Source organism: Cryptotermes secundus, unplaced genomic scaffold (genome assembly GCF_002891405.2).
Source record: "Cryptotermes secundus unplaced genomic scaffold, Csec_1.0 scaffold307, whole genome shotgun sequence".
NCBI lineage: Eukaryota > Metazoa > Arthropoda > Insecta > Blattodea > Kalotermitidae > Cryptotermes > Cryptotermes secundus.
This window is the reverse complement of record NW_019738353.1, coordinates 534,767-559,119: the sequence shown is the minus strand read 5'-3', so window position 1 is coordinate 559,119 and position 24,353 is coordinate 534,767. Positions and strand designations below refer to the sequence as shown.

The 24,353-nt window shown below is 39.6% G+C and overlaps 1 protein-coding gene across 2 annotated transcripts in view; it reads left to right on the top strand.

Moving 5' to 3' along the window:
• The window catches only part of LOC111870764 (geranylgeranyl transferase type-1 subunit beta), a 26,439-nt gene extending 2,772 nt beyond the window's left edge, over positions 1–23,667 (top strand). Inside the window, exons 2-8 of one of the 2 annotated variants that reach the window (XM_023863286.2) lie at positions 2,814–3,024; positions 5,205–5,337; positions 8,742–8,861; positions 14,726–14,836; positions 19,571–19,700; positions 20,665–20,817; positions 22,836–23,667. In XM_023863286.2, coding sequence (XP_023719054.1) covers positions 2,814–3,024; positions 5,205–5,337; positions 8,742–8,861; positions 14,726–14,836; positions 19,571–19,700; positions 20,665–20,786 — 827 coding nt within the window. In that variant the 3' untranslated portion in view covers positions 20,787–20,817; positions 22,836–23,667. Of the gene's footprint in view, positions 1–2,813; positions 3,025–5,204; positions 5,338–8,741; positions 8,862–14,725; positions 14,837–19,570; positions 19,701–20,664; positions 22,588–22,835 lie in introns of those variants that run through there. The other variant, XM_023863285.2, reaches the window with a different exon arrangement.
• The last annotated feature ends 686 nt before the right edge of the window (positions 23,668–24,353 follow it).

Genomic DNA, 24,353 nt, shown 5'->3' with positions numbered 1-24,353 from the left:
CAGTCTTCTGGGATTTGGCACCGTGTATATGTGGTGTTAACCGACGTTTCGGAGGAACGTATCGCCTCCATCTGAGTTGTGGAGGCGATACGTTCCTCCGAAACGTCGGTTAACACCACATATACACGGTGCCAAATCCCAGAAGACTGCTTTCTTCATAGTCACCACCGTGAAAGCCTCAAATCTTACAATATAGATCATGTTCACAAATGCTTGCCATAATTCATTGAATATGTATTGGATTGTGACCCCTTATCTGACCACTTCAGTAGCATGACATAGATGTCACTTGCGAGATGTCAGTTTCAGTCTTGTCATGTGAGACTAATACTCAGGATTGCCAGTATTTGGTCAGTAGTTACACAAGGGGAGATTAGAACAGATGTTATTGTAAGTTTCTTTAATTTATCATACATATGGTTATCTATTCTAACTACTTTGCATCTTTGTACTTACTGGATAACTGAAAGATGTTAAGTAATGAATATGTGAAGGAAGTGCTAATGCTGAAATAAGTGTCCATTACCTGGAGTCTGTGATTACAGCAGTGAAGTTAAAAGTTAGACATATCCTTATATTTCTCCAACAAATCTAATTTGGTAACAGGTCAGTTACATTTAACTTCGTTGGTGTAAGCATGAATAAAATACAAATTTTGTGAGAAGTATGACACTATGTGTATGGGTGTGCATAATGAGACCAATTACACTGTCACCAAATTGTAATATTTTTTGTAGAGTAGTTTATCTGCATGAGGAAACAGGTTAGGGCTGTGCATCCTGTATGAGGGAGGTCAGCAGCTTTTTCACGAGTTTTACCCGCACTGCTTTTTTTTTTTCGTAATAAATGATTCTGAAATAAAATATTTACAGAACAAAACAACAAAATTTCAGACTGTAAATTCACAGCTTGAACTGAAAAGGCACCAAGAATGCCACCTTCAGCTTCAAATTAGTTCATGGGGTTTTGCACTGTGAAAATGATAGGGTGAGACAGTTCACTGAATTAAGAAGTTGCTGAAGCAGTAATGCTTTTGATCTGTATTCAGGGGAATTACAGTTTGAATCTCATCCAGGACACCAGCTACCCTGACTGCCGTTTTTCATGGCTATCCTCAGTGGGCTATATTTCAAATTATACTAAGACCACTGCTACAACCTTTTCAATTTCTTATTCACTGATTATTCTATGGCATGAGTCACTGGGGGGCATTATTAAATAGATCATAAATAAATAAATAGTGTAGGCTATTGGGATGGTGAGTAGGGAAATGAGATCAAAATAAAGTGCACCAAAAAGCCATCATCAGCTCATAAAAGAGGAGTTTTTGGTCACATTTCCCTACTCACGGTTCCAGTTGTCTGGACTCCCCCCCACTTTCTCTTGTGGGTCTGTGTCCATTGGATCAAAAACTATATATACATGAACATTAGCATGCCTTGTTCACTTCAACCAGAAGATAGAGGTGCCATGAACCTCCAAAATGTTGGCAACACTGCTCAATTCTGGGTGGTGCAAATACACAAGAGCAGTATCAATACCAGCAAATTTTTGGAGTCTAGCCAGATATCAGTTATGGAGCATTCTTTTCCAGCCTCACTGCAGTCTTGTCCACTGGGAATTGGCCATACCATTCCTGCAGATGGTATTTCATACTGTTCATTTCTGTGTTCACAAGGTCCCACCATTCAACCCTATTTTGAGCCACCTGAATGCAGTCAACACCTCACATTCTATTTCTCTAACATATGTTGCCCTTCCATCTGTGCTGAAGTCTCCAAAGTAGTTTCACCCTTTTAACTCTCCAGATAGAAGTGTTGTGTGTATTTATCTCCTGTCACATGCATGATACTTGTCTTCTGTTTTGGTTTGAAGATCTTGGGTGAAGGGTACAAATTATGAAGATTTTTCAGTCTTCTGCAGCCCATTGCTCCCTCTCTCTTAGGTCCAAATATTATCCTCAGCACACTGTTCTCTAACCCTGTCAGTCTTTTTGCTCCTCTCTTAGGCTGAGACCAGATTTCATGCCCATGTAAAACGACTGAAATTAGAATTTTATGTGCTATGCTGATAATCTTTAGCCAGATTTAGCTAGATAGCAGAAGGGAAGGCAGTATATTCTGATGTGAATGGCAGAAAACATTCCCTTAGTCTGTATATAATTTCTTTATGAATGTAATTTTTATTTGTTACAGTCATTTCCAAACATTTGAACTTTCCCACATTTTCATAAGGATTCATTACCTATGTAATCTGGCAATGAGACATGAACATATACTTTAGTTCCTCTGTGTTTACTTCTAGACCAAGCAATATACTAATGTTTAATAAAGTTTACATCTTTTTTCATAATGGCATGATTTTGTAAATAAGATAGATCTATGTAAGAAGGGCTTAAATCATTGTTGGGTGGTGCATATGTTGTTTGAGGGGGCACACAGTAGTGTAGTTGGTTGAGGCACTATGCTACAAGCTGGAAGATCACGAGATCGGCTCCTGACGAGGTCATTGGATTTTTTCAGTTTACCTAATCCTTCCAACTGCACTATGGCCCTGCAGTCGACTCAGCCTCTAACAGAAATGAGTACCAGGAATATTCTTGGAATGTTCTTGGAGTTAAAGGGCGGCCGGCATGTAAGGCTGACAACATTATCGCCATCTATGAGCCGATTGTCTAGAAAATGTGGGAACTTCAACATCTCACAACCCTATGGGCCTCCAGAACCTGTTACAGGGATACCTTTACTTTACTTACTTTTTTTATATGTTGTTTGTGAGTTTGTTTATATTGCAGTGTTTTGTCTTCTCCATAGACTCATCTTTGAAAAGATGTGGATTTCAAGGTTCCAGTACATTAATCTTCACACGAGGTGAATCAGATTGCTCAACAGTATATGAATGTGGACATTTGGCCATGACATACACAGGTCTTGCTAGTTTGGTTATACTGGGGGACAATTTGTCTAGAGTCAACAGGGCAGCAATCATCGAAGGTGTGAAGGCTTTACAGCAGGAGGATGGCAGGTTAGTTTTGATAGTGTGAGAAATCCAGATTTTCATAATTTTCTTTGATGAAGCAGTCACTACATAACAGTAATTTGTAATGTCATTGTTTTTTTAAATTTATGGTACTGAGAAGATTGTGCTTTTGATTTATTGTTAAAATATATAAATGAAATATAAAATTTCAAACTAGAATTTGTAGTGACAGCATGAGGATTGCTGTATTGTGAGTCCAACATTGCTGAAAGGTATGTCAGTCATTAAACTTCAAATGATAAAATTTTACATAGCAATACAAGTGATGCTATGTGTTACTGAAACAGCTTTCAAACTCACCATATATACTACAATCATACATATTTAATTCTGAAACCTTCTGCCATCTGTTCAAGACCTAAAGACTGATGGGTTCCCTTTCATAATCATGGCGTCAGTAGGCGCACTGCCCCCACTCCCCCACAGTAACAACAAATCTGGCTGAGTCAGGCAAAATTTAATTTACTCCAGGGGTGAGAATCGGTTGTACATACGTTATCCTCCCCGAAACGTCTGTGGCCTCCACACCCTGAACTATTAAATAAAAAGTTATCAGTCCAGTGAAATTTCCAGCCACTTGTATGTATAGTCATCTGTATAATACTCAGATTGTCATGAGAAAATTATCTACCCATCACAAGGAGCAGAAACTAAATAAACCATTAAATTTATAATTTATAATGCTTCATAGAACCTGTACTTTATGTCACCAATTTCATCTTCTGTTGGGGCGTGAATATTGATAACGATGATGTCACACCAGCGACCTTTTAGTATTATATATGATATCCTATCACTAACGAACTCTACCCTCTTAACTGCTGATATGATTCTCTTATGTACGAAATTCATGATTTTCATTCCTCTTTCCTTGAAAAATGCATATTTGCCTGCTGGTGCTATGCCACCTCCATCCCATCTGGCCTCCTGTACTCCCACTAAATGTAACTTATATTTTAAGACTTCTTCTGCCACTGCCCTGAGCAAACCTGCCCTGTACATGCTTCTAACATTCCATGTAGCAAATCTCATGTCTGTTTTCTTTAGCTTAGGTCGTTGATCCAGAGGATCCGTCCAGGTCCGAGGCTTTTTGTGCATTTTCATAACAAAGTTATTTTATCTGGTGAGGAGTTGTTAGCCCCACGCCGAACCCCCAAGCTGGACGAACGCCCCTTGTCAGCAGTCTGAGACTGCTTATTCAATATATTCGCAACTTCCCTCCATCTGCAACCTGAGGATACACCATGCCGTGGTGACAGGGGATCCACCTAACATGGAAGATTGATTACAAGTTTATATTTAATTTGATATTCAAATGATAGTGTATAATCTGCCATTGATCTTTGCTGGGAGCGAGCGGTTGCAGTTTCTGGATAACTAACATGTAGCATATGCAGCCTGATTTATAGTTCACTCTTTCGTAGAAGGAGAGTTTAATAAAAATAATGGCTGCAGCTACTGCTGCTGCTAGTACACGTACCAAGAAGTCTACATTCGTACCAGAAATAATGTTTAGTACTTAAAAGTATATGGCAAATTCAGGTGGATTTGTATGTATATAGACACACACCCACACATACCATATCTGTAACTGTGTGCTGTTTTCTGTTGTTTGAAACTGCTTGCTGAACTCAGTGAAAGTGATATTCACAGCATTATGTAGAGTTATTTAAATAAACACAATGTTGCAATGCAAAGTCTTTTCCCCAGAATAGAGTGTATGTCTGAAGTTGACATGTGTGGCATTTGAATAATTAGATAATATGACATTCAGGATAGAAGAGTAATTTAGAGTTTTGTCTTGTGGGACATAATGCTGTGCAGTCCATTGAAAATCAGCTGATGTTTTGGAGGAAAATATCACCATCTTTAGGGTTGGAGAGGAAGCCGAGCAAGACACCAGCATGAAGCCACAGTGAGCAGGGCCTACACTGGTTTCTTGCAAGCCAAGGAAGAAATAAACCACCTCTGCTTTCTGTGTGCTTCATGCCAGTCTCTTGCTTGGCATTCTCTTGATCTCTGAAGATGAGAATGACCTATTCTTCTGAAACAAACTAGACATTCAATGGACTATGTGGAATTATGCCCAGAAGATAGGACATTTCATAACTAGTGTGAGAATTTCAAATCATATACAGAACAGTAATTGTGTATTGTTTTCCTAGTTTCTGTGCAACTCTTGCTGGCAGTGAAAGTGACATGAGGTTTGTGTACTGTGCTGCTTGCATCTGTTACATACTGCATGACTGGTCTGCTATGGATGTAAAGAAGACTGTGAACTACATTACAAGAAGTATGGTAAGGAAACATTCTGAGTTACATATAGCAAACAGGAAGGTGACTTGTGCTTTGGGTTCGACTCCTGGTAGGACAGAGAATTTTCTCTTTCGTGTGATATTCAGACTGGTTTCAGGCACAGCCAACCTTCTCTCTCTTCACTGTTGATTTTTTTTTTAATCGTATACTGGACTCCCCCTCGTTGGTGTCTCCACCTTATCGTGGTGAGGGGGTTTGAGTATGCCAAGGACCCTGAGAGCTATACCAGCGGTAGCGTAGCTACTGGCAGGGCCTCCCTTGCTGGACAGGTCAAAGGGTAGGCATCAGACGAAGAGAGACACCAAAAACCAAAAACTGATGCCGGAAGCAGCGTCATCAGCAGCGACTTGAAGCACAGAACAAATGATGCTCGAGATGGTTCAAGTTCGTATAGCAACAGGCGTGACCAGAGTGGTTTGAACGGCTGTTGTACTGCGATGTGGAAAGCAAATGGAAAAACTACCACATTATCACTTTTCCTGGACAGTCTCTTTCCAAAAACAGAAGATCACATTAAGTGGAGGAACTGTTTTGGAAGAGACTGTGGACCTGTCATCTGACAGTTACTGATCAATCAATCAATCAATACTGGACTGTCTCCATCTGATGGTGAAGACTGTATGACTTTATGGTGTGGGGAAGCTCAGCCAAGCCTGGGCCCAGAGCACCAGTGTGGAACTTTTTGCCTTCTGGTTGCTCAAATTTGATTAAATATTATCTATCAATATACACACACGCATAATTGTATTGCAGAAATGCAAGTACTGTTTCCATTCATGGATGTTCTTTCAGGATGATGCCTCTTAACTCTCCGGTGAAGTTAGGTAATTATAAAATAAATAATTGACCAGTCATGCTGGGTCGTGGGTAATGTCAGAGTTTGGTGAGTCATTACAGGATAGCTCAGCAGTGGCAGGATGAGGTCTGACTCAGGTGAATAAAGGGTGAGATGCCACTGAGGACACTTGGAACAGCTAGATGCAGCACTTTATGCTACCGGTTCACACAGTTACTTAAATGTTTATTAAACTCTTCTCACTTTGATACTGTAATGTTTCTGTGTAAATGTATTCTGTCCTTGAATGTATTCTTATGAAGAAGGCAGTCTTCTGGGATTTGGCACCGTGTATATGTGGTGTTAACCGACGTTTTGGAGGAACGTATCGCCTCCATCTTCAGGGTAGAAGAAAAAATATGAGAAATCTGCAAGCGAAGAGACCTGAGAACCGGTAAAAGCAGACACATCAGTTAACACCACATATACATGGTGCCAAATCCCAGAAGACTGCTTTCTTCATAGTCACCGCCGTGAAAGCCTCAAATCTTACAATGTATTCTTACTTTTTTATCTTATAAAGCCTCAAAATGAGACCCAGGTATCCTGAGATGCTTCAAGATGTGCCTTGGCATAGCTCATCAACCATTTCAAAAAATCTACGCCATCTTAGCCTCTTATTTTACCTATACTTGGTTACTGCAAAAGTATTATGAAAACACAGTGACACTTGTAGTATCTACTTACATTTGTGTGTTCAGCTTATTACAGTATGGTGTTCGAGAGTCTTCAGACATTCAGTTTTGTATGGTAGAGCATGAAACATTGATTAGCACACAACCCCCATAGTGCATACATACAAATTTTGTCATAATTTATTTATTTGTTATTCAACATACATGACACCAAATTTGTCTACTTTCCAAGAGCCAATATTTGGTGTCGTACATGAACTTGTGTCAGTTGGCTGATGCGAGGGGTTTGTTTGTGGTTGAGGCACCCTCCCACATCTTGTATTCAGTCACTGTCAAATGCAAGTTCGAAATGTCAGTGTGATAATTTTGAGACACAGGAGGTGAGGAGGTTGAAGCTCTTCAGAATTGAAAGGCCTAGGTGATGGAGTAACAGCTTTTATCCAGTTCCACATCTGGCTGCTGTGTCATGAGGTCAGATTTGTCCACATGTATCACGTATCTTTTATTAGCCTTGTACTGTGGCTGATATCGGAGAATTTCAGTGTTCATCACAGATATTACTCTCTGCTGGAGAATGATACATACTTGTCAACATGTTTGCATTTTGAAGAAAGTCATCTTCTGGGTTTTGGCGCCGTGTATTCTTCATTTTGGCCAACGTTTCGGAAGAACATATCGCCTCCATCTTCAGAGCAGGTGAATCGCTGAAGATGGAGGTGATACGTTCCTCCGAAACGTCGGCCAAAACGAAGAATATACGGCACCAAAACCCAGAAGACGACTTTCTTCATAGTCATCACCGTGAAAACCTCAAAACTTACATGTTTGCATTTTGTTTGTGTTTCCATATTATTTCTGTCAAATTTTATACAAAAGGAACATGGAAATGCCCAGTGATGTAGAGTAATATGAGGTGCCTCATTTTGTCTCAACCACTGGCTCCCTTGTAAAGCTGGGTGTGGATAACTGGTTCAGAAGGTCGAGTCAGACCATTATATCAAGTCTGTCTGTACAGTGTTGTTTTCATTGTCACTGCCAGTGTCTTTCACTTACAAAGGAGGTATATATGTCTTCATCTTCAGGCAGTCTTTGTCAGAAACAATGTCTAGAATCAGTTCTGCTCTGTCTTATTCTTGAAGTCTCCTTTTGGAAGCTGTGTCTGTCACTTAGAACGTAGTAAACAGTGTTCACTCTTAATGTGACTGTGGTCTCAGCCTCAGCAGAGGCCACTTGTATTCCCATGCAAGGAACAAGAGAATATTTCTTCTTTTGATTTGATTGTGACTCAGTAGATGAAACAAGAGTCAGTGAGTGGAAGATGGGCAGAAAAATATGAAATTATAATATACAAAACTTACATATAAATTCAAAAATTAAAAAAGATAATGGGATTAAATATTGTGTGTGGTCATTTTTGCCAATTCCTGTTTCACAAAATATGTATGGAGTTCTGTTTATGTCATTTACTGTCATTGAAGGAATTTTGAAGTAGTTCCTTTTTGCACTGAGATGCTCTAGAACTGTGCTAGAAATGGTGTGGGTCACAAATTTGTGTCACAGTTCCCGCTACTAACATGTACTGGTTATTCTTAATATAAACTGTACTGAAACAATGAAAGTGGTTATTCATTAAGACAGTCTTGTAAATGTGTAGGAGCTCTGCTTTTTGTACTCAAAATCTCTTCTCATATATAAGGGGCTTTCCCATTGGTCAGTTTTCTGTTAATTACCAACATGGCACTGCATAATGATCACTTTATGCATTAGATGGTTCTGAAGCAAGTGAGCAATAGTAGACTACATTGCCTTATGCAGTATAAAAAGAGCGGTTACACATCAAAGACTGAGAAGAATTAAAGAGATGAAAGGACACCTATAAGGAGACCATAGGTGTTAATTGCAGCACTGTGTTTCAGTCCTATGATTATGGCATCGCGCTGGCGCCTGAACTGGAATCGCATGGGGGAACAACATTCTGTGCTGTGGCCACCTTGGCACTGATGAATCAACTGAACACTTGTTTTACAAATAAACAGGTAAACTGATGGCCATTCCTCATGCTTCAGTTGACTGGTTGTAGTGATCAAATTAAATGTTAACTCAAATAATTCTGTATTTAAAAGTTCATTTCCTGCCATTCAAAATACACACTTCATCTCCATCACAAAGTCCAGTTGTTTTATTCCTTATAGTGAACTAGTCGATGTTTGAAGAAAGCAGTCTTCTGGGATGTGGCGCTGTGTAGTTATTGTGTTAACCGACATATCGGAGGAACATATTGCCTCNTACCCTGAAGATGGAGGTCATTATCTACACAGCGCCACATCCCAGAAGACTGCTTTCTTCATAGTCACCACCGTGAAAACCTCAAATCTTACTTAATCGATGTTTACTCTTAGAATCATATGAAACCCATAAATAAATTTTTGCAGGTAAAGTGCAAAGTTTTTTTACGCATTAAAGCGGGTGGTACATCTAATAACCACTGTGTTTTAAATGTAAAGTAGCATAAAAGGCTTCAAAATAGGAAAAGGAACCATCATCTTCATATAATCCAAGGGGTCAGAATCTGATTTTATAGGTTATGTAGCACATTTTGTAATAGATAATTTAAACTCAAATTTGTGGGAACTGCATGCATAGCTTCCACCAGGCTAACCATGTAATGTTTACAATATAAATGTCATCAACATCAAGTTAAAATTCGGCTTCCAGTGACATAGCAGGAGGAGATTTAATTTCTTTGCTCCTGGGTGATAAAGGTTAACTCATGTTTCAGAGTAGAAGATATCATACCCATTATATAGCAAACTGCACAGGGAATTAAGTACATTCACAAATTTTAAATTTTCTTTGATTCAGCCATTCTGATAAGTCATATGGTCTTCCTCAGTTTGTCATTGCCAGTGCAAGAAAGAGCTTTAAACTGAGTCATGACCACTTTTTCTGACATTTTACTGTTCATAATCATCATCTCATTTCTCATTTTTCACTGATTAAAAATACAAAAGAAGATTAGGCCTATAATCTGGTCAGTGTTTACCAAAGTTTCTGAGTTACAAGTTACCTCTGTCTGTTAATCTGAAGTAAAGTAAAGTAAAAAAAGTAAAGCTATCCCTGTAACAGGCTGTGAAGGCCCATAGGGCTATGAGGCGTTGAGGGTCCCACATCTAGACAGTCGGCTCAAAGATGGCAGTAAGGTTGTCAGCCTTACGTGTCGGCTGCGCTTTACTCCCCAGGAAAATTATTTAATTAATTCCTGGTACTCATTTCTGTTAGATGCTGAGTTAACCCGCAGGCCATAGTGCGGCTGGAAGGATTAGGTCAATTGAAAAAATCCAATGACCTCATAGGGACTTGAACCCATGACCTCCCAGTATGGCCCCTCAACCAACTACGCTACTGCATACCCCCGTTAACCTGAAGATGGAGTTTAATTTGAGAGAATGTATACATGTATTGAAAGCTGCTGATTTGCTTCTGGATTGATACTCATTAATGGGAAGCAAATGTGGTTCAGGTATTCTTCGGCAGTTCTGCAGGTTTCAGTAATTGCATAGTTATCACCAGAATTCAGTTTGCCCCTCCCTGGGTCTGAAACCCATTTTCCTGCTACATTAATTTCAGCAGTGCTGCTGTTGAGGAATGCTCTTGGTTAATGGTGAAATGAAAGAAGACTGACTCACACACAAGTGTTCAAACCATACCTTGTACAAGCTGTTGAAATTTTGAAACAATAAGGCTGATAAATGCATGTAAAATTTTGGTTTGGAAGTCAGAAGAGAAGAGATCATTATGGAGGTATATATGATAATATTAAAATTGATGCTGTGGATATGGGTTATAAAAATATGAACTAGATTAAACTATCTTCAGATGGGATCCAGCAGTGACAGTATTTTGTTTCAGTAGTAGGAAGTATCTTGAAGGGCTGTATCAGGTTTCTGTTTCTAGATAAATAGATGTCATTTTAAAATTCAGGTAATTAGAATAAAATATTGACCAAAAGTAAATTGTGGTCAAATTTTAGGCCAGAACTACTGTATTCTGTATGAGTAGTAAAGTTGGTTTAGTATTTGCGCATACAGTACTGTAACCAACTGCATATTGTTTTGTGCTGTTCAGTGTGAATCATTTCAGTACTCAGGTTAATATGGCAACTGAGCAGTCTTCTTGAGGTCAAATATGTGCATATATATAAGGATCTGCTTTTGTTGGTGTCTCCACCTTATCGTGGTGAGGGGGTTTGAGTATGCCAAGGACCCTGAGAGCTATACCAGCGGTAGCGTAGCTACTGGCAGGGCCTCCCTTGCTGGACAGGTCAAAGGGTAGGCATCAGACGAAGAGAGACACCAAAAACTGATGCCGGAAGCAGCGACTTGAAGCACAGAGCAAATGATGCTCGAGATGGTTCAAGTTCGTATAGCAACAGGCGTGACCAGAGTGGTTTGAACGGCTGTTTTACTGCGATGTGGAAAGCAAATGGAAAAACTACCACATTATCACTTTTCCTGGATAGTCTCTTTCCAAAAACAGAAGATCGCATTAAGTGAGGGGACTGTTTTGGAAGAGACTGTGGACCTGTCATCTGACAGTTACTGATGAATGAATGAATGAATATAAGGATCTGCTTTTGTTGTATGCACTGAAGATGGTCTAAGGATAGATTACAGTAGAATGTGTGTGTGCCGGTTATGTTCATGGTCAGGAAGTGCCATTGTGGACTGATTGTTTTTTTCCTCTATCTTCAGTTGTTTTTTGGGGGTGATACCTCAAGTCTGAGCTGGAACATTGGCTGTCCTGACTGAGGGTTTTTTGTGGTTTTCCTCAGTCCGCCAAGTAAATGCAGTGATAGTAGGTTATGTCACAACTATTTCTATCCAAATCCTTTCCAGTTTATCATCATTGACTATATATTTTCACCAGTTTAGATGCTACTAAGCTAGTTAATATTTTTGTTGTCAGTTAATGCACATCAAATTTCAACATATGAAACAAAATTCATGCACAAGCTTTCCATAGTGTGATTCCTTGTTAAAAATTTGTACAACATATGTCCTGTAACATTCAGTTTTCAGGATACATTGTCAAATAATGCAACCATGAGTGCCTTGTTGTTACAGTAGACATTTGTAGCAGCCTCCATCCATTTCAAGGCAGATGCCTATGTGACATGGCATTCTCTTAAGCATGTCCATTCATGTTGGTATCAGCTGTTGTCACAGTTGCTTGAAGTCTTGCCTTGAGATCTTTAGTAGTCCATAAATGTGCTCCTTCAGGTGTCTCCAACAAGAGGGGGGGGGACATTGGAGTTAAATCCAGCAACTGAGGAAGCCATGTAATCAGCCTTCGATATCCACTCCACCTTTGCAGACATGTCACCTTCAACCACTGCTGGACATCTTCTCCATAGTGTGTTGAAGTTCCACTGGCTGAAACCACAACCTCTGCCTCACAGCTAGAGACGCCTCTTGAGGCAGCCTCCAGTAGAACTGTTCCCACAAAATCGCAGTATTGTTGAGCAACCAACCTGTCGGGTAGCAGATAGGAGCCCATGACAATGGCTCTGATGCAGTGTTCCGCAGCCCTTTTCTACTCACAGCAAACCATGAACTATCCATGACTGAACACGGCACACCAAAATGTTATTCCCCTCAAAATCACATGATATCAGACAATTAATATAAATACGTAATGTGATCAACTTATTACTATAATATTATTATTTTTATTATCATTAAACAGAAATTGACTCGTGCTTTTATTAACAGTTCACTGTAGAGTGTTAAAAATACACTATATTACTATTAAAGTAAATACAGTAATTCTACTCATAACTTCAGTGTGATACTTGCACCTGCATAGCTGCACACAGGTGACTGATCCGTGATGGAGTCGTTGACAACGGAAGTCTTATTTCTCCATCAATGGATTTGAGCCGCTCCCTCTTTGATGTCTTAATTTCAGTTAAAGTCGAGAAGTCCAGTTCACACAAATATGTAGTTCAAAATGGCAATAACACATTAACTGCCATCTCAGAGATAGCCAGGTATTCACTCCTTATTGCCAACCAAAACATATCCAAAGGCACTTCAAGAAGTTTTAGTTTCAGTGTTCTGTCTGCTTCTAAATCTGCAAGTTCCTCTTGTATATTAGTCAGAAGATGTTCTGAATTTGAAACGAATGGATCACGAACCCAGTCGAAATCTTGTAGTCTCTCTCCAAAATTCTTATTGAATTTCTGCTGCAGCATTTCTAAATGTTCTTTAATTGTGTACATCACCACTGTATTGCCGTCAGCAAGTGACTAGACAGTCGGGAACATCTCAAACGACCCATCTGTAATTCTCTGTATCCACAAATTCAGCTTATTTACAAATCCTTATAGCTTATCCATATTAGTTAGTTTATTTTCGTTCCTACCTTGCATCTTTCTGTTCAGCTCATTCAAGTGTATGAAAATATCGGAAAGATATGCCAACTTACATACCCATTCATCATCTGCAAATAAATCTGCACACTCATGCCCCTCAACAGTCAAAAATGCACGTACCTTCTCATTAAGTTCAAATATTTGCGTTAACACTTTTCCTCGTGATAACCAAAATATTCGTAGCATTATAAAAGACAAGGAAACCCTTGCTAATCCCTGCAGGTTTAAGGAAAAGCACGTACACAGAACATGCGGCAAGTTTATCAAAGAAGCCGCTTAGATGCGAGAAAAATAAAAATAAATCAATAATGAAAACTATGATATAACAACAACAATAATTTACATAAGATTTGAGGCTTTCACGGCGGTGACTATGAAGAAGATGGAGGCGATACGTTCCTCCGAAACATCAGTTAACACCACTTATACACGGTGCCAAATCCCAAAAGACTGCTTTCTTCAACAATAATTTACGTTTAATTTCTTAGAATACAACATTACTGTACATAAAAAATCACGGCATGTAATAAAGAATAAACAAGCATCATCTTATTTAATCAGTGCAGTGGCTGAGAATAAAATACAAGCATATGAAACACGGTAACTGGGATAAAATAAAACTAATTAAATTCGACAATTAATTTCTTACAATAGGTAAAAGTTCGCGTCACACCTTTCACCTTGTGATGGCACACCAGTTGCGGAACACTGCTCTAATGGTACCAGCACTGTATGAATAAATGTTGCTGAAATATTGGTAATTCAACATGTTGTGATGTGTTGCACTATGGAGGACACCCCCTCCCTCCCCAGCGGTGACGTGGTGGCATTGGAGCGCTGTTGTTACTATGGTAACAGACAAGTCAACACTCTGAAGAAAGCAGTCTTCAAGCCTCAAATCTTACAAGTCAACACTCCTTCCCCTACCCTGCCATTGGTGACGTAACACCTTCAGAGTGTTGCCATTGCTATGGTAATAGGCCAGTCAACACCCTGCCCCCTACCACGGTGACGTAACATGGGATGCCGCCGTTGCTACTCAGCAGTAAACAACTCCCGACAGCGTTGCTAGGCTATCGGCAAACACGGCGTCAGACAACAGTGGTGCCTATTACATAATTGTTTTCTGTGTTGTCCGTAACGGGGCTAAATAAGGAGCAGCGAAGACTATTCAAGAGGGAGTTACGAGTTGGCCAGGGAAGAGTATGCGGCCAAGTAATAGTAATACTGCAGATAGCAGTAGTTGTGAGATTGTAAAAGGTGTGGTTGTAAGAGCAAGTGTGAAATAAAATTCGCTATATCCAATACGGCGTGAAGTTATTTGTCGCGTTATACACCCAACATGTGACAATATGTTCAAGAGTATGTAGGCATAATAAATATTTTCTCCTGAACAGAGAAGTTTGATGCATTTCCCAGCAAGTCTGAATGTACAAAGTGTGAGTTACTCATGATCTGTGTTTTCAGTTAGATGGGTTACGAAGGTGGGGCCTTGCACGCCAGATCTCGGGTTTTCAGGGCAGACCAAACAAACCAGTGGATACTTGTTACTCTTTTTGGTTGGGAGGATTACTGAAGGTAAGGTGAAACTCGGGAGCTCCAAGTTGTCAGCTCTTCTTGCCCAGTGATTAAGTGTGTCAAGCTTAAAGACAACCTTGCTTTTCATAGTGGTGGAGTTGAGAGAGTTGTATATAGCTGTTAGGTTTTCATGTAACCAGCAATGGAACATAAGGAAGTTCCTGTCTATACCATTGTTGGTCAAGAAAAGTCTTCTCTAAATTCTGCTGCTTACAAGGAGTTTCTGTTAAATCAGTATGAATTTCAACAAAGCTGTAATCTAGGATGATTCTGGTGATGAGTGTGATGATATAGGAACACTTTTAATAAGAGTTTACAAACTTCTGGGATGAGATTCCACGTAGTTTGTTAAATGGGTATTCGATATTGTAAGAACCTCAAATATTATATTTTTAATAATCTGTAAGAATGATGACAATTCCAGAAAAATATGTGATTACATAAGAATAAATTTTTATGGAAAATCGTTTCTGATGGAAATGATATAGCAAGGGACTTAAAACTTAACGCTTATGTCTCAGGAGATTTTGTTTCTTTTTAAGAGGGACATGTCATCCACAAAAAAAAAAATTGTTTAGGCAAGTAAAATGTTTGCCAGTCATGGAGCCAAGCGGTCTAGGGCATGCACTGTCTTCGCTCACTCAGAAGCCGGGATCGTGGGTTTGCATCCCACTCAGGGCATGGATGTTTGTGTACAGGTAGAGGCCTTGCAACGAGCTGATCACCCGCCCAAGGAGTCCTACCATATGTCTAAGATCTAGTAAACCGAAGTAAAACGGAGAGTTTCATGGAGGGAGGCCTAGGCCCACTGGGGTTGTATTGAAGTTGATACTCAAGAGTTTGATGGGAGACCTCCAAGATTAAACTGACAGCAGTAAGGAGGCACTGTTGTGTTTAGCAAGCAGAACAGAATATTATGTAGGTCCATGCTGAAGATTTGTGGGGGACAGGAAAGGTTGTTTGCAGGCAGTTGTAAGCTCGAGGAGTGAGTAATAGATGGACTTCACTTGAGTTCCAAAGTTCCAAGGGAAAAGCAGTGTGGCCAGAAGAAGAATTAGAAGACAGTGTGTGACATTACATATGCTGTGGTACATCAGTATTGGGAGTGAGTAATTTAGTGAGACTTTTATAGTTCTATGTTATAAATCCGTTGCCAGAAAATGGATAGTGAGCACTATTGGAAATAGACTGAGAAGATTAGTGTGGAGTGAATGTAAATTGCATAAATCAGCAGTAGTGTAATAATTAATTTAGTTACAACCTGTAGGTGGTTAATAAATCCAATTACCAATCCAAAACCCGTCTTTAGTCACTGTGACATGTGACAATATGTTAAAAACAATATGTCCCCAACACACACACACACACACACACACAGATATATACAGGGTGTCCCAGGAGGAATGTGCCAGACTTCGGGAGGGTGTTCCTTATGTTAAAGTATGCCGATATAACCCAAAACACCTGTGTCCAAAGTTGAACGGTTACGGAGATAATGGACAGAGAAGTGTGAAACTTGGACAGGTGTTACACACTTGTTGATTAGCAAATACATATTAAAACTGTCAGGAATGTGTGGTTTCTGTAATGGTAATAATGTTTGTAACATCAAACTAACTCATGAGTGACATGAAGCCATTAAATTGAACTACAAAAAAACTCGCACGACATGTCATAGTTGTCCTTAGGTTTCCAAGCATTATACATGACACATGCATGGCAAGCGCTGACGTAACATGGCTGACTGCGCATTCTGGTATAAACCGACTACATAACTACTAAAATACAGTACCTGCTTTATACTAATTGTTCAAAGTGTCCTCCGCCAGCTGCAATATCTTCCAGCAAACATGGTAACTCACTCCTCAGGAAGGCTTCATACATGTTTCCAGTTAAATTTTTGTGAAACACTAAAGGTCCGAACAACCTGTTCCCAAGCACACCACACCATACATTCACAGAAAATCTCTTGGAATTTCGTTACTATTGTCTTGTGTGGATTATTATGGGACCACGTATGCACATTTCATAAATTATTTACACCATCCAGGGTAAAAGACGCCTCCTCACTGAATAAAATGATGCTTAACAGTTGGGGATGAGCTTCTATCCAGTGGCAGAAATCCATATGCTGAGCATGGTCGCCTGGTTCCAGATGTTGTACCCTTTGATCATGGTAAGGATACAACTCTTCATCATGTAAAGTTCGCCACACCTGCATACGTGATATGCCAATGCGAGAGGCCATTCTACGAGTGGACAGACGCGGACTTCTCTGAACCATCTCAAGAATGTTCTCTCATGTGTTTCTCATTCGTACATCCTCCCTTTCAGAGTGCACAGAAACACTCGGAAGAGAAACAGTATCACACAATGTCTGGTGAATTCGCGTAAATACACTTTGAGATGGAAACTGTCGATCCATTGGCATTCTTCAACAGCAGCACGTGCATTGCCACCGCAAAATCCATACACAAAATGCATATCACAATGTTCCACATGTGAAAACACTAAGGGCATTTCAGCAACTCTGCACAACTAATTTACCATCCATTCACAACGCGGCCGCAACGTACCCTGAAGGTAGCACATAAGCTTACTGCTAGTGTGAATCACCACACTCAAGGACAAACATAGATAAGACTTCTCAGCTGACAGGTACAGTGTGTGGACCCGCCAAAAGACCTCACTTTTCTCGGGCCATTATCTCCGTAACCGTTCAACTTTGGACATAGATGTTTTGGGTTATATCAGCATACTTTAACATAAGGAACGCCCTCCCGAAGTCTGGCACATTCCTCCTGGGACAACCTGTATACTTGTATATACTCAGTCCACACAGAAATGTACAGCATGACACACGAAACATACTATCAGGCATTCAAAAAGCATATATAAATTACAAAGAGTAAAAAATGAGAATTTTAGTATTTGGTGTCTCTGAAGGCTGGAGTGTTAGGGTTTGAAGAGTGACCTGTCATTGGCCAGTTGGAAATGCAGTTCCAACCTGTGAATGAGGTGATACTGCATGTTGATTTATTATTGCAAATTTTATATGATGACATTTCAGTAGACATTTTTGAAACTATAGGCTTAACTACTGCCAGTTTAGTTTAGAGGAATATGCTGAAGATGTCTGATACAACCAGACACACAGACACAACTCACAAATTCTTGAAGTAGACCCTTGAATAGTGGTTATGCTATCATCCTGTTGTGGGCGAAACAAAAACTGGTGCATAAGAATGCAGGTTATTTCATGACTTGGATATGAATTGTAGACTCTGGATCATGTACTGTGCAATTGTTGGCTATTAAATCCCGAGCAGAAGTTAAAACATAACCCAGCAGACAAAATGGACTGTATTGACACATCCACACTTTTGGTTCCCACTTCACATTGACGAATATTTATAAAGGTTTTATGATAAATATTTCATGAGTGTTCAATTTTTTAATAAGGATGTTTTGACAATGCATCAGTGAGTTCATAGTGACACTGTTTTATGCAATATAAATGAAGTGAGACATATAATACTGTAAGAAACAATCTTATTAATGATTTTTGATTGTTTTTCACTTATTCTCTTCCAGTTTCTATGGTAAAATTGCTGGTCAAAAGGTGAAATCCCAGTATGCGGGCATGGCAGTGGCCTCCGTAGTCTAGGGGTAACGTTCCCACCTCATGACTCAAGGTACACGGGTTCAAACCCGGCGGAGGTCGTGGAGCGGAAAAATTCAGGGAACAAGTTCTCTGGGAGGGACTTTAAGCTGTGGGTCCCGTGTCATAGATTTACAGCACGTAAAAGATCCTCATGTCTCTAGGAGACCTCTGAGCAAAATTAGGCAACACATTTCCCGCCCAAGTAGTTTCCAATGCCTCTGGTAGATGGGGGAAATATCAGGTACCAAGGGCCGACCTCATTGGCTGAACGGGGCTGATAGCACGCACCAGTACCGGTAGAGTATGGTGACAGTAGAAATTAAAGGGGGGCGCACAATGGACCAATAACTGGTCTAAGTGCATGGGGAAACCCACCCTCTAATAATAATAATTATGGGGGCATGGCAATGAATGTGTTGAAAGCAAAATTTGAGCCTCTTGTCCAGATAAGTAAACTGTCACCCGCTTTTGCTGCTGCTGTATAGACAATATATAACTACCTTTCAACCAGATGTGAGGAAACATACAGAGAATTTGACTTTGCGCAGAGTCAGGCTCACACAGAGGGGAACCAGGAAGGAGTTTACACCAAGAACCTGAACCAGCTAACCCATTTCATTGAGCAGAGACTTTCTTGAGAAGCTAATAGTCATGAAGTCAGCCAAGGAAATTTTTATACAACACAAAGAGTTCATGACTATGTTTGCAAAAGCCCACTACTGGTCCATATCCTGAACAAAGGCACGGTCAAGCTTTCATCTGCACACTCAGTAGGGAGTTCAGTCAACACTGATATTACATCTGACTTGACACTGCAATACATGGTGCCTGTCCACTGTAAAATTTGGGTTCTGATGCAGGATATTCTGTCCTTTGTCTGATCTGCTGAGTGAAGGATTATTCCAAAGTTTATTCCTGTTCTGCTGCAGTTTAATCTTGACAGTGTCATCCACCACTGTAAGTCTGAACAGACTTCTTGCATATGGATGTGACCATGGCTGAAGACCATTAGCATGCTTGAAAGGTAAAGCTGAAGTTTAAAGTAATTATATCTTTTTTATGTGTTGCAGATTCTTGGGGTGTTTGAAATGATTGATTTCAAGCAGAACAAGAACTACATTCTTTCCACACAAGACCCCATTATGGGTGGCTTATCTAAATATATTGACACATCACCAGATCCATTGCATACTTATATGGGTGAGTCAGCTTAACTTTGTGTCTTTATGTACGTATGTATGTATGTACTGCTCTCTCAGTGATGCACAACCTGCAGCTAGTTTGGACAGTCACTGTCATTTCAGTATTAAGGGTGCAGCAAATTGTAAATCTAATATGTAATATTAAAATAAGTTAGTTTCATATCCTTGAAAAGTAGTACATGGAAACAATAATAATTGTCATGGATGACCCAGTTTTAATAATTCTGGATGCAGATGGCAGGTAAATTGTGAGCTGTGCTCCATAATGCACTTGACATGGTGACTTTTATCTTCTGCCTTCTACCCAACAATTAATTCTTCATGTTCAGATCAGAAGACAAAAAGCAAAACTATTTTATTGGTCTTTTGCCAACCTGGGAAAATACAACAAAAGGCAGCTCTTTTAACGAGTTTGTTCAGAAGCATTTGCATTTGTGAGTAAGCTGTCTTGCTCTTAAAGTTGCATAAATCATCACAGTAGAAGTGGCATGGAAATTAAACTAGATGAGATGGCCCTGCAGCCACTGTGGAGCATGCTTGGTGTTCGCTACATGTGCATTATTCTTATGGAGGGTCTATTTGTAAGATTTGTGGGGAACATGATATTAAAAAAAAATTAGGAAAAATGTGTGTTTCCTTAATAATGCTTGAAACTACTGGATTTTAGTTTGTGTTATTACAAGCAGTTGGAGTGGAGTTAAATGACAACATGTCCTAATTAAGTAGACTGTTTTACACAGGTCTCCCATACAATTATTTTTTTAACTAATATTCTGGGATGCATCACCAGTAGTATGGTAGATAGCTACCATTATTTTGGAGGAGCATACTGACTCCATCTTCCAGAATGTTGGTAACTGCCTGTCAGACTTTGTGATGTCACACCCCAGAATATCGTAGTTTGAGGGATGAGTGCTGGAAGAATGTCAGATCTCATGAAAAAGTTATTTATTTGGTTTCAGGTCTGTGTGGCTTAAGCTTAATGAAGACTGAAGGATTACTAGAAGTACATCCATCTTTGAATGTTAGTCAGAGAGCACATGAACACCTAGACAACTTGCACAAATCATGGGAGAACAACTGAGCACACTCAAAATAATGTGCAGCACAATATGGTATTTGCCAAGAAATATTTTTTACTTATTAAAACACAGTGCTTTATAAGAGGAACAGAGTTGTGGATGTATCAGTAACTATGAGAAACAGCCTCATTACTCCAGCCTGAGTGTGACATGTCAAACAATTGTATTAATTTCAGACACATGACAGTATTATATCATTTCATGTTTGAATGTGTCCTAATATTGCAGTTTATTAATCAATGTAATACACTGGGATTACTGATTCTCAAATTTTAGGTGAAAATTTATATTTGTTTATCATACATAGATCCTTACTCTGCAGTTCCGTATGGGAATAGAACAAAGGATAAATTATGTAATGTTTTAAATCTGTTACCCTACTGAAGACAGTAAGCACTGGCACCATTCTTTTGCAGGATGCTGGCATAAGTGTTAATCTAAAGAAATTCAAGAACATCAAAACATATAGCATACATTTATTGAGTAATTAATAAAAAAGCATAAGAGGGGGGTCATGATGCAGATGTACATGGACCGTTGCTCCCAGGTGGTCATTGGTTACTGCAGTTGCAACTTCTGTCTTCTTTAATTTTATCTCAGAAAATGTCTGTTCACATTATATGTTAAAGTGGGTGAGAAACGTTCTTTGAGTAGAAGCCCTGATTTGGAAGTGCACAGCCATGTCAAGAGGCATAAGAATGTAGAGGTATCACTGACAGGAACTGTTCCTAAAGTAGTGAATCAGTCACTTTGCAGATGGGTATGCCAGGATAGTACCTCAGTTAGACCATGTAACCGTTTGCCTACACGTTTGGAAGCGCCATCTTCTTATAATCCTCTCATTGGGCCTCTATGTCGGGTGCCATGTTATTATAATTGTCGTTAGCCCTTACGTTGGGCGTCATGTTCTTCTACTCGTCCTCTTGTGTTGGTCTTTACGTCGCTGGCTGCTGGACTGCTACGGGCAGTGGTGGCTACAGCTGGCTTTACCCTGCTTCACTTATCCTACTTACACACATCTGATCTTTAGGACAATGGGTTTTCTTTGGGCGCCAGTAAACTGCTACTATCAGTTTACAGATTTAGGACAGGTGTGAAGGATTGATAAGGGGATAGTGGTCATGGGTAGCTAGTTCCGCCGGTAGAGCTAAGATTCTGTCCTCAGGCCGTTTGGCAAGGTCTCGCTCAGGAAGGGAAGTGGGAACTCCTGTTATAACACACACACACACACACACACACACACGCGCGCGCGCGCGCTTTGTTCCACAAGACACTTTATTAAACTCTTGTCCATAGTGGCCGCCACTACCTCACTAGATTGAATTTGCATCCAAATGGTTTGTAGTCCGGAATACCACTTTTTGCAGATTTGCGTCCAAATGGCTTGCGATCTGTAATACGACTTTTTGCAGAATTTGCATCCGAATAGTTTGCGATCTGTAATACGACTTTTTGCAGGATCTGCGTCCGAATGGTTTGCGATCTGGAATAAGACTTTTTGCAGAATGCCTTCTCCTCGAAACTCTCGGAGTTGTCTCAGTCCACAAGTCAACTCCCTAAATTACGAGGATTGGTCATTTTCAAAAAATGGGAGTACACTAATTAAGTATTCCCCCAATCCGTTTAGGTATTACAGGGAATTTAGGTGCTAAAACTTAACGTAAATCCTGTCAGTAGCTTGACAAATGTTAAGTTTGGCTTGGAGTTGAGAGACCACCCATCTTTTAAGTTATGGGTTCAAAACTGTCACATATTGTATTCTCAAAGGATTCAGACAAGTAAAATTTTGTGTGACTTTCTAAAGGGCCAAGCTTCTCTTTCACTTCACCTCTGCGTTGACCAGTCATTTTTCTTTTGTCATTTTCCTTTGGGAGTTTGGGCTAAAACTCCTTCTTGAGGGGAAGATATAGCCTATGTACCTCTCGTCCATTTGCTGTAGGTTACAAGTAAACCTAACCAAACATGTTAATTTACCTGGATCAAAACATGGTACTAAATTAAATCCAGCTGGGGTCGGCAGATCGGTTACAACCATGATCTCTTGCTTTCAGACACTTTCTGATTTATTATTCATCTGTGATCCTGCTATTCAGTGCTATATATTCAAGTTATTGACAGTGTCATGAAGTAAACCACAAAGAGAACTGGGACCTTGTCAACATTGTAAGAAAAACAAATGATCACTAAGGAGTCATTTTATGTGACTTTGAGAGCTTAAAACTGTTGAGGAAATTTAGCATGTAAGTGAAGCAGTAAGCATTAATTTTCACTGGGCTAACTGCTTGCATTCTACCTGGTGGATTATACAAGTAACCTTCTCCTTGCAGTTTTGAATTCTTTCATTAATGTGAGCCATAATATATTTAAAGAAAAGTCTAAAGTTGGAGCTGCAGTTAATGTCACTTAGCTGTGGAAGGTCTCAATCTTATCTCGCATGAGAATTGTGATAGACCAGAACTTGTAGATTAAGAAAGTCTGGGATAAAAAGTGGATACTTAAAAATGTAATTAGTAATGTTTGAAAGCTTTATGATTTAGGTATATGCCCACAAATTTGTCTGAAACAGAAAATTATATAGCCTGTGATGAAATTTATGGCATAATTAGTGGTTCATTTAAAATAGGTGTTGATTTGCAGTCTTGTAATTTTTTTAGAATGACAATTGAATTGCAGGGCTTTGAGAGTCATGAACCTAAAGATTCTGTAAAAGGTGGGAAATTTATTGAGTAGCAACAACCTTTTAGCTTCTCAAGCAGGTGTCTGCTGCAAGTAGTTAGTCACAGAGACATAAATCATATAAACAGCAGTATTGTATACAGGGTGTCCCATGAGGAATGTGCCAGACTTTGGGAGGGTGTTCCTTATGTTAAAGTATGCCGATATAACCCAAAACACCTATGTCCAAAGTTGAATGGTTACGGAGATAATGGCCAGAGAAGTGTGAAACTTTGACATTGTGTTACACACTTGTTGATTACCAAATACATATTAAAACTGGCAGGAATATGTGGTTTCTGTAATGTTAAAAATGTACGTAACATCAAACTAACTTGTGAGTGACATGAAGCCATTGAATTGAACTACAAAAAACTCGCATGCCATGTCAAAGTTGTCGTTAGGGTTCCAAGCACTATACATGACACATGAATGGCAGACACTGACGTAACATTGCTGACTGCGCATTCTGGTATGCGAGTGTGTGGGCCTAACGCGAGCGGTCATCACTACACTCAAGGACAAACATCGATAAAACTAGTCAGCTGACAGGTAAAGTGCGTGGACCTGCCAGAAGACCACACTTTTCTCAGGCCATTATCTCCGTAACCATTCAACTTTGGACATAGGTGTTTTGGGTTATATCGGCATACTTTAACGTAAGGAACACTCTCCCAAAGTCTGGCACATTCCTCATGGGACACTCTGTATGAGGGAGTGAGCAAGAGCAGAGCAAGAAGCATATCTTATGTATAATAGGAAACAAGCAGAAATGTTGTGCCAAAGTAAACAATCTTATGAAATGTGATTATACTTCTAAACACATTTACCAAATACATTACACAGAAATATAA